Source organism: Dasypus novemcinctus, chromosome 14, assembly GCF_030445035.2.
Source record: "Dasypus novemcinctus isolate mDasNov1 chromosome 14, mDasNov1.1.hap2, whole genome shotgun sequence".
Lineage (NCBI taxonomy): Eukaryota > Metazoa > Chordata > Mammalia > Cingulata > Dasypodidae > Dasypus > Dasypus novemcinctus.
The window spans coordinates 104,216,744-104,236,096 of NC_080686.1; the positions used below are offsets into that span (position 1 = coordinate 104,216,744).

Consider the following 19,353-nt stretch of genomic DNA (forward strand, 5'->3'; position numbering starts at 1 on the left):
ATAGACCAATTTCCAAAAAAATACAGCAAGATATGTTTCCAGGGAATGAGTAAAAGCATAATACATAACGTACTACTAACTAACCCCCAGTAAGTCTACCTCCACCTCAAGCCGCACGGCATGCCTGGGCCACTCTGAGGGCAAGGCAGTGAGGAGGCGGGCACCAGAGGGACCCCCTGCTCCCCTATGCAGAGGACAAAGGAGCTAGTAAGGGGCATTCCTTCCGCTGTGCTTACTAGCCCCTATGGCCACTGACTAGTAACTTGGCTAAATGCTCATAGAGCAAAGAAAAGCGGTGAACTTAATACCCTAATTCTACAAAATCAATAAAGAAACATTTAGCAATCTCTTTGTAAGCCAGAATAATTAGCAAATTCTCCAAAAGCAAACAGAGAAAAACACTGTGTACAAAATACACCTAAACAACCCATTTTCCAGGGGAAGCACAGGGCAGAGAAGGAAGGGGTGTGCTCTAGGTCTTACCACTGCATCCCTCACACTCTGACACTAAATACGACGAGGAGAGCAGCAAGGGCAGGCGCAGGCTCCTCCCAGGAGGGAGAAATGATACTTTAATGCAGAGGAGGGAACCCAAGCACCCCCAGAATCCTGGTACCTGGGAGTCCTGAGGACTCACTAACAGCAAAACTGTTAAAAGGCTTTGTAGCCTTTAAAAAATAAGGTACGTGTATAATATTTTGGAAAGTTTTTTTACTAAAATGGTTAAATTACTAAATTTTAGTACCAAAGAGCGAAGCTTAGGCATCTGGGAAAATAACTTGTCTTTGACACCTGGTGTGTACCCAAACCAGGCAGGCCACAAGCAGGGGCTCTTGCACTTGAGTACACGCACAAACATAGAGGGTGTGCTTCTAGCCATTCACAGGGGCAGCGGTGCTGGTGCTGCAGCCCCAGAACACTTTAAAAAGCACTGTTAGAGCCTTTCCTTGGTTTGGAGAAAGCCAAAGACACAGATTTGTACACACTCGACTTACTCACATTTTAAAAAGAAACTGTGATTAGGATCACAGAGAGACATTGTAAAGAGAATTCTCAGAAAGACGAAGAACCTGTTTACCTTTAACTATAGTCAGCTTTCATTTGTCCACTACCCTGCATTAACACAGCTTCTTTTATTCCTCAAATATTTGGGCTATTTTTTTAGGCAATGTTATCAGAGGAGAAAAAAGACCACCTGTCAGTACCAGTTCCGGTAAAAAGTTTGGCTGGGGAAGATACTGCTGCCAATATTGAATGTGGGGATATTTTACTTATAGTCTCTGAAATAAAACCGTGATTGGATCTATCTTAAATCACAACTCTACTGAAAATCCAAGATATAAACCGTTTTGTACTTCTTTTTCTTAAGCAAAGGGGACCACACTCTGGGTGTTGAGCACGCGCTACGTGCGGGTTCCCGTGTGGCTGCCGCGGCCACCCAGACGGGGTGTGCAGCTCAGGGCGTGGTACCTCTCCCAGCGTGCACAGCTCCATGATTATCCAGACCGGGTTCTCTGTGATGACGCCGATCAGCTTCACAATGTGAGGGTGGTCAAACTGACGCATAGTTACTAGGGGAAAAAAAGTCGACCAGAGTTACTCTTTTGGAAGCTTTTCCAGTTTTCTGTGACTAGTTTCAACTAAAACACAGGGCTAAAGATGTGGGAACCACAGCCTCGATTCAGCAGGACAGTGAGGCTGGCAAGGGCACCCCCTGGCATTCAAGTGCACACGAAGGCCCAGCTGGCCGACGAGGCCGAGCCCACATGCTGTCAGCAGAGAAGTTTTCCAGGGGCAGGTACCCTGTGACTACAGGGTTAACAAAACCCTCTCCTCTGGGGGCAAATCTGACTTTGCACCCACTTTCTAGGTTTTTCCTCTGGAAAACTGATCAAGTTAGAAAGTGTAATTCAGTTACTGGCAACGTTAAGGTAAAAACCACCCTATCTGTAAATTGTGCTTGACTATAAATGCCGGTGGGACGCTCTGTCAGCCCTTCCTGGAGTGTGGAGACCGGTAACTGCCTTGTCCCTTGCAGAGCCCTGGACACTGTGCCCATGGGGCTGTCACAAGGGGTTTCTGGTTGGGACATGGGGCTTCTAAGCCAGGGTGGCTCCTGCATCCACCTCTGCACTTAAGTGACCCTGTCCCTTTGCACTTAAGTGGTCACTTTTGGGGCCAAAGAACCAGTTCCTGACCTGCAGTGAGGACGTGCCCAGCGCCGCCTTGCTGCGTTTCTTGTGCTGTGTCTGTCCCAAGGGAAGCCAAGGCATGTGCCTGCCTAGAAGCAGCCCTGCACACACGGGTGCTCACCTGAGTGGGCACGTACGTGAGGCTGTGTGTGCACTTACAGTTCTCCTATCAGGGCTAAGACGGTCACTTCCCAGGGCCCCAGGATTAGGAAGTCGTGGAACTGGAAGTGACTTGAAAGGTGACCTAATCCAAGTGATGCCAAAAGCACTTGGATTTTCCAGACTATTAAAACAGGAAAGATAGTTTTCTTGGAGGACTCACACGGTTGATTTTATGACGCCAAGCAAAGGCAGCAGAATGGCAGCAGCCATCACGTTTTAACAGTGCCACTGTGGAAGGAACTGTGGGAGCCTCTGAAGGGGCAGAGCCTCACTGGCCTGGGTCCTGTCCAGGGCACGCATTTGGGTCAACGCAGCCTTTCACTGTCCTTCAGGTATTTCACAACTCTCTAAGCTGATAATGCCTGGAACTCCTGCCTCAGAAATGTAAATCGTGCCTGGTGGAATGAATTTAAATGTTCTTTGTATCAATTTGTAAAACCATTTCAGAATTCCTTATTCCTTATATATGTGTGGTTCTTGGATTTCTCCCTTCAACTGGTAGTAACAGCTTCCTGGTTCCCTCAGTAATTCCTTCTCTTTCTACCTTCCATCCCATTTTTTCTGCCTCGTCTGTTGGAAAAAGTTGTGTCTGAATTCCCTTCCACACAACGGCCCTTTGAAAAGGTGAAGAGCAGGGGCACATTCTGCCAGTGTGTCTTCTAAAGACTAAACTAAACGGCAGCTATTTCTCGAGAGTGTGTTCTCATAGCTGTCCACTACTGAAGTCACCTTCCTCTGAACAAAACCCTACCTTATTCATAGCCTTTTTTAAGTATGGAGCCCACCGAGGAATAAAACTCAGATCTGGAAGGATGCAGGAGGCAGGCCCTCCCATGGCTCTCACTCTAGACACTAGGTATTCCATCAGGGCACCCAACAGTCACACAGTTTCTTGCAGATTGCCTCCCCTGCACTTGAGACAGCTTAAACTCAAATTTCTAAGGTTCCTCCCAAATCTCCCACATATCCTAAGAATAGAACCTGGTACTTTTGCTTTGCTCTGAAACATGAACATCCAGCATAAAATCCCAAATTTATTTTCAAAATGAACATTTACCTTGTCGGATTCAGTTCACTGCCTAAGCATATTGTGATCTTTTGGGATAAACTTTCAGGTGTCCTGTATATTTATGTACGTATGTGTTTATTTATTTATTTTTAAAGTTAGGCCAGTAGTTTATTGAGAAATAGAAGAAAACAGAATTATATACCTAAACTTGCAGATGCAGGTTCCTCAAGGCAGAGTGTGCACTTGGGCTGATGGGGCTACCCCTTACCAAGCGTTATTCACTCCTCCCCTTCCTAATGCTGGGAGGGGCCCCAGCTGTCTGCCGTTCTGGTTGGTTACCCCACCTGTTAGTTCTCAGGGGGCCAATGGGGAGGTCTTTTGAAGGTATCCAGGGCTTCCCCTGGACCCCAAATGGTACCTTTACATTCATTTTCAGTTATTTACTTTCATTTATTATTATTTTCAGTTTCATGATGTCCTCAAACACAATTATCAAGACTTTAAAAAAAAAAAAAAAAAGACTTTTATATTTGCTCTAATTATTAAACATAGTGAACAGCAGAGGGCTAAGAGGAGAGGAGTTCTGTAGTCACTAGGAAACTATCCCTACTGCACTAACCAGTTACTCATTTAGGTCTTGGGGAGCGGTAAACTAAGGCCAGCGAACTGCTACCTCTTTCTGTAAATAAAGTTTTATTGGAACACGGCCTCGCTCATCCCGTTATGTATTGTTTGTGATAGAGCTGAATAGTTGTGACAGTGATCGTATGGCCCACAAATATTTACCATCTGGTCTTTACAGGAAAATTTTATCTATCCCCTGATCTAGGCCATACTTAGAACCTGTTAAAAGCCTTCCAGAAGTTTAGATACACAACAATGACCTAATTTCCTTGAAATAACAGCCATGTAACCTTTCTGAAGAAAACAAGGTTAGGCTGACCTGATTACTCCTATAAAATTCCAGAACAGATTTGTGTAATGATTACTCCAAGTCCTACAAAAATCACAATACAATATTTACCCAGAATAATTTTAGGGAAATGTAATTAATTTTTTGAAATACACAATGCACACGAATACCACCATAGGTTAGGCAGACAGGGTGCTAGGTGATGATGTTAGACGCACTCTGCGTCCTCTTGGCTACGGTGCCCTGAAGTAATAAACTAGCCGAGACACAAGTCTTTGGGCAGGCTTTGTCCTATGCTGAAGTCAGATTCAGGAAGAGGATGAAGGATGTACTTGGACTTAATTGATGCAGTTCAACACGATTTACTCTATGACTTATTAATTTATTGGGCTGTAGGGTGGGTTTTTGTTAAAATGGAAAGTAGAATGGGCTCATTTGATGTACATTTAATGAAGGACACCAGGATCCATTCATACAGCAAGCATCTATTGAGTGCCTTCTGTTTGCAGGGCCCTGGGCAGAGAGCAGTGAGAGGAAGAGACAGAGTCCTTGTCCCATGGAGCTCACAGTCTAGAGGATAGACAGGCTAAACCTGTAAACAAGGTCTACTTAATTAAAAATACTTAGGAAGGAAAGGAACATGGTCGTGGTCAGAGAGAGCTCTTCTCTGTGGAGGTGACTTCTAAGCTGGGAGCTGGGGCTGGGGAAGAACAAGCGGTGGGAGAGGAGGAGAAAGACCACCACAGTGTGAGGGGAGGCAGAAAAGAGCGTAAGGTACCCGGGACGGACAACATGGGGTCCCGAGACACCACGCGCAGAAGGAGAGAAGACCTGCTCACAACCCACTCACCCCAGGCAGCTCCATCGTGGGACGCACAGCCCAAGAGCCAAAGGGACTGTGGGCAGGGCAAACGCCTCCTAGCTAGTTACCCAGGAAGGCACCAGAGGTGGGAGTGAGTCCTCCTGGTTTGGAGGCGGCTGTCCTCCTCCCTCCGGCTGTGAGCTCCATCCGGGCGGCTGTCTGTCTTGCTCACCTCCACGTCCCCAGGGCCCGGCACAGGCTCTGGGCCAGGATCATTTGCACATTGGACCAATTCCAACACAAACATGTTTAATAGCACCAGGAACCAAGGTACAAAGGGAAAGGAAATCAATCCATCTTTAACATCCTAAACACCACAGTTAACCTGGAAAAATACGTAGTTATGTGCCTGTACAAATATAGATACTGACTGTGCAAGGCAAGATAATATAGTTGTCTCATAACAGTCAAAACATTTTTAAAAAATTTCTTCAAAGACAGCTTTGGTTTCACAGATACAAAGCCAAATAAAGTTCCACAGAAAACTTCTAGAAACTTACAGGCTTCTTGAAGGAATTTCTCTCTCACGCTGTCCGAAGTACAGTTTTTACATGTTTTAATTGCAACGGCCAAAGCTGGATTCTCCTGTGTTAGGGAAATTATACAATCACACACACATGCAAAAAGAGATTCTCTATATTAACCACTGGGCACATTCATGAAAAGTTGTTTGCTTTGCAACTATGTGGATTCTGGACCAGAGAGATACAGAGTTTGTAAAATCTTAAGTTGGAATATTATGTATAAAATCCCAAGGAAAAAATGCAGATACAATTGTCAGAGGCAATTCACAGAACCAGAGGCCTCAGCTAAGTGTCTCTTTGCATTCTGCTCCCGGTCTTCAAAGGCACTTCACCGTCCTGATGGCTGGCTTTGGAACACACTCCAAGTGTGTTAATATTCTTAGACTTGGCACTTCAAACTGAAGTTTGTGTGGTGCTGACAAAATAAAAGACCTAGATTTGATTCTCATCCACGGTCAAATGGCTCTTACCAGAAACACACGTGGTCTCCATAAACCCCAAGTGGCCATGGCTACAGCAGCACCAGGTGAGAAGCACAGGCTGTCACCTGTAGAGATGGCCACCTGCTGACTTTGGTAAAAGCATTGCTCTGGCAAGCACCCAGGGCCAAGCTTTCTGGAGGAAATGCCAGTGAGATGGAGGGACAGGCTGCTGGCCAATATGGACACAGGCCAGGAGCCTTAGATCTCCAGGAGCCATTTCCTCTCTAGGTGCCATTACGTATTCACTCACTCCACAAGCATTTACTAGTATCTGTTATTTGCTAGCACATTTCTAGGTGCTTGGGATACATCAGTGAACAAAAGAGGCAACAAACCCTGCTCTTGTCCAGCTGTGGGGAAGACAGACAATAAACATAATAAATTAATTAATTATATCACTTGTTAGAAGGTAACAGTGCTGTGGGAAAAAGAAAAAGGAGCTGAGGATACAGGAGCGGGGCTGGGGCTGCTGTACTGAGCAGCGGCCCACGCAGCCCTTGCTGAGGCGGCGAGAGCACGCAGAACTGACGGGGGTGAGGGGCCAGCCACGCAGCTGTGCAGGGGAGGCTGGGCCTGGCTAAGCGAATGGCCCAAGACAAGGCCCTGCGAGGGTAGCAGGTCTGGCATGGTCAAGGAACAGCGAAGAGGCTGGTGTGGCTGGGGCAGACGGCAGAGGGAAGGGGGGGAGAGCGGCAACAGAGGAGCTGGACCGTGTGGGACTTCCTAGGCCAACAGAGAGCTTCCAGTGTTTACTTGAAAGGAAATGGGGAGCCAGTGCTGGGTCTATACAACAGAGCGCCAGCATCTGACTGAAGTTGTAAAAGGAGCGCTCCAGCTGCGTTCCTGAGAGATCACTCCAGGCAGGGGAGGCAGGAGCAGGAGCTCTGCTGAGAGGCCACCACGTCATGTGGGGCACAGAGGACGGCGGCCCCGACACAGGTGGCAGAGGGATCAGCTTCTGGAGACACTCTGGAGGCGGAGCGAGCACGGCTTCCTGACTGACAGTGTGGGGGGAGGTCAGGTCTCTGGCCTGAGAAACTGGAAAGGCGGGCGAGGAAGATGAGCTGAGCTTTGGGAAGAGGCCTGAGATGTCTGGGAGGCAGCCGAACACACGGGGGAGTGGAGAGGACCTTCCTCCCTGGGCGGGCAGGAGAAGAGATCCGCAATCGTCAGTACAGGGGGTTAAAAGCCACAGGCCTGGACGAAACCACCCGGGAGGAAACACAGAGGTTCAAGGTGAGGGAGAAGAGAAGAAAAGGACAAAGGAGAAAAAGAACGGGTGACTGGTAAGACAGGAGAAAACCAAGAAGATGTGCCATCCTGGAAGCCAAAAGGCTTATCTTTCCTTAAAGGAGTTCAACAGACAGAGCTTAAGAAACACAAGAAATAAGAGGCAAACTCTAGCAAATCAACAACATTATGGATGAGTCTGATTAGCAATTGTGCATGCTTATCTTCCCCTTGGCTTTATGCCACCTTTGCTACAAGCACCTATTCCTCTTATTTCATACTGTATATTTTTGCAAGTGCCTCATTCTGTTGAGGAGGAGGCAGAAATGGAGGAAAGGAAGAGGGAAGGAGAAAGAAGTGGAGAGAATATGGGGAATTTGCAGAGGTTAAGAAGTACTGAATTATGTCTTGGTTCCACTGTTGTCAGCTGACTGCTTTTGAAGTCTTTTCCAGGTTTATGCGCTCCCTTTCTCTTCTGACATGCTAAGAGGGGATGACAGCTGAAACGCGAATGAAACCAGTCTTCTGTAGCTCCAAAGGAAAGCGTGTGTGTTGCGCTCAGCTTTCTCTGACTCCTTTCCCCCTCTTCTTTCCCTGGGAGGGGCCAGATGGCTCGACCATCAGATTCAGAGGTGAGGGAGAACTAAGCCATGTGGCCCAAGGGGGCAGCAGGACTAACCTCTTCTCTGTGCCTCGGTTTTCTTAACAGGTTTCGAACATTTCTATTCTTTACTTTTGTACGTTATGTTAGTCTCCAGAATGAGCTGCAAGACCGGGTCTGGGATATCCATCTTACAGAGAAAAAGATGGAGGAGAAGGGCTAAGTGGCTGGCCCAAGGCCTCAGGAGTGCATGTAGGCAGCAGCCGGGGGACACAGTGTCCACCCTGAGCAGAAGGCACATCCCTGAGCTGGGATGGAATTGCCAGTTGCACTGGACTGGGCTCTGAAATGGGGTCCACGTTAGCAATGATGAAGCCCGAATATACAAGTCTTCTCAGAAGAGTCCTTGGGCCCTGACTGTGAAAAGCTATGCAGATAAATGCACCACAGCCAGTCAAGACTAGAATTTGAGAAGATACTAGAAGTCAAGGTACTATGATTATCTTCTCAATGCTGGAACATCTTGGGGTTCAGTCCTTTGGTCCACTCTATTCTAAATTACCCCATCCAGTGCCCAAAGACTTGGGTGCATTTTAGATGTTGACACCCAAATGTATATTTCTAGCCCCAACTTTTCTTTTCAGCCAGACTCTCCTATCTAATCTACCTACTCTTCCTTGCAACAGGATTTAGAGAAGTTGTTTTCAATTTGATATGACCAAACAAAACTCTTGATATCCTGCCATCAAATATGTCTCTTACCTGGTGTTCTCCATCTCACTTAAAGAAACAGTATCCACACAGCTGTCAAGGGAAACAATCCTGAAGCTCTTTGTGATTCTTCCATTTTCCTCAGCCCCTACATCCGCCAATTTAGGAGCGAGGCCTATCGCTCCTACTTAGAGTTTGTGTCCAGAATCTGACCACTCCTCTCCCCCCGCCCCCCAGCCACCAGCTCTTAACCACACCCACTGCCCTGGGTGGAGGTGGCTGCAGCCGCCTTCCTTCTAATCTACGGCAACATCTAGCCTTGCCCCTCTACTGCCCAACCTCCACCCAGCAGTGAGTGATGCCTGTAACACGTCAGCCAGAGCCTCTGAATCCTCTGCTCAGAACCCTGCAAGGGCTTCCCTTCCCACCGTCCTTACAACAGAGGGCCACCCTGCCACCCCTCCACGGCCACTGCATGCCTGCCCCTTGCACCCGCTCCAGGGGCACTTTACTGCAGCTTCCCCGCGCATTCTGCGGCCTGGAACACCCCTCCTAGGTGTGTGCGCCGAGGCCCCTCTCAGAGGGGCCTTCCCTGGGAGAGTGCCCAGCTTTCTTCCTGACCCTCAGCACAAGCTGGGAGGACACCATGCACATATTCACGTATTTACACTCATTATCTACACAGCCTGCAGCCCCGCGCACTGCCACGTGGTCGTTACTATCACTTACATGATCACTGTTTCCTATCACTAAAATCTGAGTTTCAAGAGAACAGGGATATTGTCTCTTGTCTGCTCAAAAATCCCCATTAAAATAGTACCAGATTCAAGTCTATGCTCTATAAATAGTAGAATTAAAGGATGCCATCAATATCTCTCAAATGTATGCTTATTTACGGTTAGTTGTGGTATATATTTTAAAAATACGTTAAAACTGTATTCATTTATTTCAAATTTCACACGAAATGCAGACAGATGATTCCAGGAAATAAAATATTTCCAACCACAGAAATATCAAAGGTAAATGACTGGAATTGGTCCGGGGCCTGCGATCCTTCCTTAGCCTCTGCAGGAGGTGCCCGTGCACCAGGCACCTCCAGGCAAGCTTCTGGGTGCTCGGTGACCTGGTCCCTGGAGAACAGGGCGCTGGCCCCACAGAGGGATGAGAGGGTACAGGATGCCTGTCTACCAGTGCCTGAGTTTAGGGCCTTCCTAAGATCATTACCCACAAACCACTTTACACATATGCTGTTTGCTTTGGTCAGTTCAGCTCATTTTCCTTATGTAAACTGTACATTTCTTTAGGATCAAGGCTATGAATTCTGTATGTGTGGTGCTGGCCACACAAAAATAGGTTACAGAAAGCATGTGCAGATTGAGATCCCTTATGAATGACATAAAATGCAGATTTTAAAGATCTGAGTAATAAGAGTTAAAACTTCTCTAGAGCACAAAACAATCATCAATCCTGCCAACTAATACATAAATACTCCAGGAGTATAGAGTTTCGTTGGCAGTGATGCAAGAATGTTGAAGTGATGAGAAGATTTCCAAATAATAAAAATAAGCCTGATAACCCTGCCTACTAAGGAAGCGCGTGCGCTAACGAGTCTTGAAATAAAACCTCATGCTCACGGCCCTCAGACTGAAAGTCAGCACGTCACCAGGCCGGCGGGCTCAGCCGCCTTTGGGGCCTTGCGTTTGGGGCCCTGCTGCTCGGCTCCCTGTCCCTGTCCTCCGTCAGGCTCTGCGCTGGCTGCTCTTTCCCCCCGGAAATCTCCTGGAATGCTCGCTCCTTCACTGCAGGTCTCTGCTTAGAGGTCACCTCTTCAGAAAGGTCTTTTCTGGCTACCCCACCACCTCACAGAGTTTCCTACCTCCGTGCCTGGTGCTCCCCAGATGCACCCCCACACCTGAGCTACACGGATTTGATTTTGCCAGTCCTCTTGACCCTCAGAATTAAAGTCCTGTGAGAGAAGGACTTTCAACTTTTTTTCCCCCCAAAGGAGATGCTGGGGATTGAACCGAGGACCTCGTACGTGTGGAGCAGGTGCTCAACCACTGAGCCACATTCACTCCCCAAGGAGAATTGGCCTTTTCGTTTGTTTGTTTTTAAGAGGTACCAGGGATCAAACCTGGGACCTCGTACAGGGGAAGGAGGTGCTCAACCACTCGAGCTACTTCCTCTCTCCTGTTTTTAATTATTGTGTTTTCACCTCCTGCCACATGGTAAACAATCATTAAATAATTGCTAAAAGACTAAACAGAATCTCAAAGTAAACAACAGCAGGTCTTTACCCTGGAAATTGTATATTCTGAATTATATTTGGACCAATTATTAAGAATGCTTGATAAAATGCTATTTGATTTTATAGAACACTAAGAAGCATAATCCGGAAAAGGATTTATAATAGAACCTAGAGAAGAGACTCCCTTGCACTGTAAAATGCAAACACTAAAAACAAACATTCATTTATAACACCCATGGGAAAGCAGTTCACAAAATGGGCACCTTGATATTTTTCTGGGGCTGGGATTCATTCAGTAAATATTGCCTAGGGATATTAAAAAAAAAGTCTTCTTGTATGTTCATAATGAACATGGATCACTTATTTTAAAAGTAAGTAAAATAAAGTCTACCAACCTTGCCCTAGATGCATGACCTGGCTAAAGCAGAGTCTGGGGACTTTGGAAGGCTTACCTATGAAGCATTTCAGAGATGGAAGAAATCACAGAAATCCCCTGTTTCCATTTCAATAACTTACAGTGAAGAAACCCCACTTCCCTATGTCTCACAGTCAGTTAGTGCCAAATTTAGGGCTTTTGACTAAATGTAGATCAAAATGCTTTTTCTACTGAATTTTTGCCATTAGGAGCATAGGTTAAGAGAATTAAAGAGACAAAATAACACAAATACAGTAAAAAACTGGGAAAAGAGTAACCAACAGCTTACAAAACATAATAAATTATATAATTTTATGATAAGCATACAAGTAAAGGTTTTAAAATAGAACTTTTTTTGCAGTTTCTAATTTGTTTGGTTACATCATGGGAAATATTGGATGTCCCTGACAAAACTATTTTAATTTTTGGTATAAAAGAAATGTTCAACATACCCTTGATACATGTATAAAGTATATTAAAAAAAAAAAAAAAAAAAAAAAGGATGGACATCAAGTTACTGGGGGAAAAATGCCAGTCATTTCCAAAAGCATTTTCCAAAAGCAGGGGTAACAGAGAAGGTCAACTACCTGTTACTACAGCTTTATTAGAACCATCTCATACACTTGTCATTATCACTAGTTAAAAAAAAGTTTCTTGGGCCATTACATGTTATAATTCTAAAACAGGAGTTCCACGGACCCCTTTGCCAGTCAGGTGAAATGAATACTACTGTAATTTATTTATTGTATACATTCATAAGTAAAGGAAATGCTAGATTTCGGCTAGAGGGCAGAGAAGATAAAGATAATAAGTTGACTGTTTTTCATTCAAACTCTGTGGAAATCTTTCCACAGAGAACTTCTGTTCTAAAATGTCCTTTCAAAAAAGTCTCTGGTCTAAAAAAGTAACGACACAATGACAGCTGTTGGCAGGATGTGGAGAATATGGAACTCGTACATTGGTGGTGGGAAGATCAACAGTGGACTGCTCTGGAAAACTGCTTGGCAGTCGCTCAGAGTTAAGCCAGAGGAGCACGGGACCCAGTAATCCTCTCTCAGGTACAAAACCCACGAGAATCATAAACACACGTCCACACAGAAACTTGCCATGAATGTTCACAGCCGCTTTATCCTGAACAATCTGAGCTGGAAACAATCCAACTATCAACAGACACACAAAATTTGGCATATGCGTGCAATTAAATATTATCCAGCCACAAAAAGAAATGAAGTATTGGTACACACTATACCATGTGCGTAACTTGAAATGTTATGCTAGACTAAGTGAAAGAAATCAGTTGCAAAAAGTGGTACATTGTAAACTGTCCCATTTACATGAAATGACAAGAGGAAAACCTTTAGAGATGCAAAGTAGGTGAGTGGTTGCCAGGGGAGAATGAGGAGAGACTGCTAATGAGGATGGGTTTCCATTTGGGGTGATAAAAATTATCTAAAATGGATTGTGATAATGGTTGCAAAACATGAAATGTACTAAAAACCACTAAATTGTACACTGTGAAAGAGTGAAGTTCGTGGCATGTGAATTAGCTCTCAATAAAACCGTTATTAAAAAATAAAAAATAATTTTAAAAACCACCAATCTTTTCTGGAGGGTAAAGTGGGGCAAATTAATTTTCCTTCATGAACACACAGGTAAGGAGGAATATTGGCTAACCTAACAGCTGCCGACTTTGCCCATTTCATCTGACAATTCAGTCATTTATGGGCAATACTGTAGGCTGAAAGTTAAAAATGAACCAAAGTCTCAGCCCTCTGGGAGCTAATTTTGCTGTTTGTTGATTTTGGAATATTTCAAATAAGTTGACATGCATGATGAGTTTTATAAAAGAAAACAACGTATACCTAGAAGAGCTGAGAACTCATGAAGGTAAATAGAGGCAAATCAAACTTAACCAGTCATCATTAGTCCAAATTTTTGGTGGTCTTAAAGGACTTACTGGACTCATGTAAACTCCTTGATGTACATCTCCAAATTGGCCTTCTCCAATACATCGTCCAAGTTCTATTCTTTCCCTCTGAATTTCATAATCCCCAGCTGTAAAAGATGATCCAAACAAGAAAACGTAAATACTGTATTCCAAATACAGAACTAATACCTAAGACATTTCATTTCATTATCATCCATGAGTAAACATTTCAACTGTGGCACAATCTATAAAACTGCTTTAAATAGAGTGGAATTCTCTTAAGTTTTAAAAAGAAATTTAGGTCACAGTTAAGGCCTTAGTTGAACTGCTGTAACAATGAATTTTATTAACATACAGTATATGTAATATATATTAATATAACAATGATTTATAGTAAAGATATATAGTAAAGATAGATTTGGATGTGTGATTTATATCTATTTGATAGTTTTCAAATAATTGATCCAAGTATTAAATTATATGCTTAATTAATAAGTGCAATTAGTGTAGGTATTAATAATATAAAGGCTATAAAAAGTTATTTAAAGCAATTATTTTACAAATGACTAAAGTTTGTAAATGTGGACACAACATAAAATTGCTATTTTGTCATAAGTAAACTTCATGCTTTGAAATGTAAGAGCTTTCCACTTTATTATAATCCTATCTCTATATTATTCATGGAGCTAAAAGAATTTAAAGAGGTAGTTTCTAAAAAAAATTTCAAAATTAGATGACTTGCAATCAAGGTCAGATATATTAACATAATAAACCAGAAGTATTTTATATTTTGAAGGTATTTTGCCTCAAATTAATGTGTTGAATTGTTGTGATTTATATAGCATCAATTATTTAGTTGGCTGTTGAGGCACATGAAAAGAAATTACCAACAAGGAACCCGGGAGACTGAATTCTAATTTAATTAACTCCTTGGGATCTTGATTATTTTCAGTCAAGGAATGTTCAAGAAACTCATTTCAGTAACCCATACTGTATATATTCCATCCATTAATGGAATCACCATTGGAATAAACCAACAGTCAAATATTTTAAATATTTATCAAATGATAAATCACATAGAAAATTCAACCCAAAATTTAATGTTTTTTTCCTCTTTAAAATCACTTTAGCTAGTGATCCCACTGATTTAACAACATGAGTAAACCAATGACAAATAGTTTAAAAATAAAAGTTAACTGAAAATGGAAACATCCCATATCACTCCAGAGGTTGCAATTGCAAGCAAATGCAGTTATTTTAAAGGAAACCTGTTACCTTCATCTATTCCATAGCTTTCTGTATTGCAATTAAGAGAGAAAAAAATTGAAGACCTTGCTTAGAAATAACTAATAGCAATTCAATTAACAACAAAAAACTTCGATAGTACATTTTAATACTATTTAAACTGTTAAATATTATAAGCATGAATATGAATCAAAAAGGAGATCTAAACACAAATAAAAATTAAATATTTTCAAGGCGACCCAATGTTGTATAAAAAATGCTTTTAAATTCCTATCTCATAAATTCCTATATCATAACTCATTTTTGGGTAGTGTGGATAAAAGTTAGCCATGTTGGACATTTACTACTCAACGACGAAAATTAAATTTATATATATTTTGGATTCTCTGCTGGGATGTACAAAGGGCTAAACAAAATTTTAAACCTAAATTTACATTTCCCAACTTGCTACTGTCAATCCAAGTGCACCCACTGGAGCTTCAGCTTCGACTGTTTCCAGTCACTTTCCCAAACGGGAGCTCCTGAACAGAGGCACAGGCACCGTCGGAGAGAGCGCACTCCCGAGGGACACGGGCTGCTTCTCCTTATTTTGTTAACATCTCTTCAATGTGCGCAGTAAGTCCAAAATGAAAGTATCTTCTGGAATATTTACACAGAGAGGCAAAGCACCTGGAACCTTTCTTTAACAACTACGTAGAGCTCTGCTGCAACCAGGGGATTAGATGTTGGACTGTCAAGGTTTCTGAAGCTGTAAGGTGGACTTACAGTTGGACCTCTTTAAAAGGCAGGTCTAAATTACTTCAAGTGAATGAAATGTCAAGGGCTTATCTAACTCAAGATCTGGGGACTATATATTCTAACCCAAAATCTAGGACTTCAGATTCTCCTTGACCCACAAGCAGCACACCACAGAGATGCACGGTTCTGAGACTTCCAGGCTGCAGGAGGTTCGTGGTGTGTGGCTTGAACGCTGGAGTCTCTGTGTTGGTTATTCAAGGGCAATAAAGCATAAACCATTTCAAATGGGAAATCCAATTCTTTGAGTACGTGTGCATATATTTAACCTTTAAGTAAGTTTCTACAGCGAGAATATACTCTAAATAATAAATGCAGTATTACCATAAAGTCAGAAAACAAGATTACAAAGAGTCTGGCCCTAAATTGAATTATTATAGGTATCTGGGTATATTATTCTAGAATAGGCACCTATAATATTGAACTCTAAAGGTTGAAAAGAACATTTCCATTAAGTACTGAATGAGGTATTAAAAAACAGTTTCAAAAGGAGAATCATGTCTAAAACTTTTCAGTATGATCTATACCTGCCAAATTTAAACAAGAACAAAATTAGAAGCCTACTTACTGGAGGGCATGGTATATGTATCTTCTTCATCTATAATCTCAGCATAGTCGTCTGTTTCTGCAGAAAAGGAAACAGATATGTTGGAAGCTGTTAAATATTTGACCACCTAGCCTTTAATGTAATTTGAAAAGACAAAATTATCTGCCTAAATCCCCTACTATGCTGAAATATTCTTAATACACTGCTATTCAATTTTTGCCCAAGTGTGAGTCAATTTAAGAAATAAAAGTAACATTATGTCCACTATTTTATAATACAGGACTTATCAGAAAAGAAATAGGGCTAGCACAGAAAACCCTTGTGAAAAATGTAGACCAAAACCAACTATATATATAATTCAAATGAGCCGATCTGCACTGACCAAATTCCAATCCAACTCTATCAAATACATGTTTTAAAACCACACTGCAATCAACTAGGATTTTTTCAAAGACCGGTAGCGCCAAAACACAGCACACCTGATTTTAATAAAGTAGTAATTTGACTTGAGAGCCTAATGTGACCTTTCTCTTTTAGAAAACAAATGGCAGGTCAATTTGTGAGGCGATCAGCTGGGCTAATTTATTTCATTTGTTCAAATGTTGCAGAAAGCAATCCAGGTGTTTACCTTTTATATTTTTTTTTACTAGGATATCTGAAAACCATATGTTAATGTCAAAAGGTTCAGAGATCTACCAGAAAGAATGTAGTGAGAAAAAGCATATTCAAATGAGTTTTTTAAGAGATAATGTCAAGGAGTTCCAATGCTTTCATTAATTCCTTTCAGTAACACAGCGGCTTAAAGCTCCACCACTACACTAATGGGAAACAGAAAAAAAAAACCAATTTGAAAACCACAACTGCTCCTTTGAATAATAATTACACTGAACACTCAACTGGGGTCCTATTTTTTTCTCTTTCTGGAAAGAGGAAAACCTTCAGTTGCTCCACGTGTAAGGATTTTAACTCCTGGGCCATTCTTACGTGTCAATGAAGGACCTGAGAACCTTCTGATACACCATTTGAAGCGAGTTCTATTTTGAAAATGTGAAAATTTCCCCTGGCACCCACCAGAGAACCTAAAAGCTAAAGGTTCTGTCTTCTGTGCTTCCATTATTATTTCATCTGGATAATAAAACTATAGAAAATGAAGAAAATGAAAATATAGTTTCCAGCCACTAGGACATCAATTGTTCCACGTGAAGCTATGATTTAATGATTTGAGGGCAAACCTAAGAGAAACCGGAAGAATTCATATCTTAATTTGTAATCATCATTAAAAGTGGTTAAAGTCAAAAAATGCTGGCTGGCAGAATGTAAAGTAAACCAATCCTCCTTTGTACACACCATCTGTAGACTGTTCATAAATCCCGGAGACAGGGGGATGATCGACATTCTTCTGCTATGTTTATAAATTCTTCTACTTAGAAGGGTAAAGAAAAATGTGCAGGTAAGAAGTTTTAAATCTACCCTCAGCCTCACATCCTTTTATTTCCGTATTTCCTCCTTTCACCTTGTTTTCAGTGGATACCAAGAATAGTAACTTGGCACCCCTAAGTCTACAGCTCTGCTTTTGTGTAAAATGGCCCATCAAAAGATGCTGGGATAAAATGTGGGAACCAAGGGAGCTAAGGCACTTGTAACAAAAAGGACTAAGGAGGGAGCAACACAAGTTACAAGTTACAGATGACATTTGCCAATCATTAACTCCTTTTATTCTACCATTTAACAAGCTCAATTTCATGGCACCTCCCCTCAGAAAATGTATGTAACTAAGGCTGAACTTCAAACCCAGGTCCAGGACCTCCACTGCCTTCATTAATGTAAAGCACACACCTCTAGAGGGGACATCTACTTGCTAATCCTGTAGCGGCAGAGATTCTGCGAGGGAGAGCCGCTCTGATTTCCTACCTCTGCTTCCCTCTCTGCCCTTACCTCAGCTGCCCTCAAGCTCTGCCAACGCCTGCACTGGTTTATTTCATTAAGGGGATGTCCTGCACTCACTGGCACCGCGTGCAAGGAAAGGGTGCCCTGGTTGGAGGGGCTTTTCCAGGCCAGTCCCTCAGCCCCAGTCTCCTCCAGCAACAGGGTGTCTACTGCCTCAGTGAGAAAGGAGGGGTGAAAAGCGACGATGGCAGCAGCGGCGGCTACCTCTCACAGAGGGTTTACTAAGTGCTAAAGCTCATGCTGCTCAGGCCAATTCTGGTTTCAGCCAAAATGTCACACCTATTCAGAGACATCCCGCCAATGTAAGGTGGCCCTCCACTCCCATTATTTCAGTCTTCTCTTAACAGTGCTCAGCAATCTGGTATTAGTTTGCCTTCTTGTTAACTGTGTCAGCTTCTCCAGAACGTGCTTCCCACTGGAGCAGAAACCACAGGCATGTTGTCTGACATTGTGTCCCAACATCTGAAACACTGCCTGGCACAGAGGAGGCGGTCAATCAATATTTGTTAAATAAAAAGAATTAATGCATTGCGACAACACAGTCAGACAATAGCTATAACTCCATGACACCAAGGCAAAGAGGCTACGTAACCTGTGCAAGGCAGCCGGCCCAGTGAGCGGCAGAGCAGCCCACAGGATGAGGCCCACGCCATGGCCTGCGCTTGGCCGTGCACCTCGGGCAGCTGCTGCACCGGCATAGTGGTAGCCGTGCCTGCATGTGTGACCTGCAGGGCTGCTATAAAGACCACCAGGCAGACAACACTGCCAAGCCAGGCGGTCAGGGAGTGGGCGCAGCTGCCGCTCTTCCCCTCCCGAGGGGCTCTCTGGAGGGGCCTGGGATTCCTCGGTAACACTGGTGGCCTTCCTGGTGTGACTGAAGTGACAGCTCAAGCCTGCCTCCTTTCACAAAACACTCAACAGAGACACCAGCCCAGGAGTGATTCTGAAAGAGTAAAAATAAAATGGCTAATATATATCAGGCCAGCACACAGAATTGATCTGGAAAAATCAAGTTGCCTATACTTCAATTCGTACAATCAAAAGAAAGAGCCTGTAATTTCTGGGGGTGACTGCTGAAGTTTCTATATAAAACCTCTGTATTTCATGCACAATTTTTCTGTAAGCCTACAATGTCTCTAGTAAAAAAAAATTACAGACAAAAAAAAAACACCCTCTAGGTATGTATCAAAGGAATCTGGGAATTATTTGTGATAATATTTGGAATGCAGATGTATTTATTATGATGTGATAGGGATAGGGAAATTTTATTTCAACGCAGCTGTGTCCTAATAAGTTGGTTCTTGGGAAGCAGAGACATCATTACTGAAGGTAGATATACTTACAAAAATTATTTTGTCATCGTCTATATAGAAGTTTTCAAATGGCCATATTTAACATACGTCTCCAAGAATTCTTGATATACAATCTGGTTATACGTTGTTATTTTTTCCTGGCCCTGAGGGTTGTGGACTAGTACACAACACTGATATGAGAGGTTATTTTTGTATACTTCAGTGTCCCTGAATAACGAGCTCAGTCTGAA

The 19,353-nt window shown here is 42.9% G+C and overlaps 1 protein-coding gene across 30 annotated transcripts in view; it reads right to left on the reverse strand.

Annotated features, from left to right (window-relative positions):
* Positions 1-19,353, reverse strand: part of PTK2 (protein tyrosine kinase 2) — a 327,553-nt gene that overhangs the window by 77,222 nt on the left and 230,978 nt on the right. For 18 of the 30 annotated variants that reach the window (XR_011645712.1, XR_011645713.1, XR_011645710.1 and 15 more), the window contains 5 exons: positions 15,885-15,941; positions 14,552-14,572; positions 13,307-13,404; positions 5,639-5,723; positions 1,471-1,571 (listed from right to left, as the gene is read on the reverse strand). Coding sequence is in view for 26 of the 30 variants with exons in the window: in XM_071208056.1 (XP_071064157.1) it covers positions 1,471-1,571; positions 5,639-5,723; positions 13,307-13,404; positions 14,552-14,572; positions 15,885-15,941 (362 nt within the window). In the remaining 4 variants the exon portion in view is untranslated. The remainder of the gene's footprint in view (positions 1-1,470; positions 1,572-5,638; positions 5,724-13,306; positions 13,405-14,551; positions 14,573-15,884; positions 15,942-19,353) is intronic. The other 12 variants (XR_011645711.1, XM_071208058.1, XM_071208067.1 and 9 more) reach the window with 1 other exon arrangement.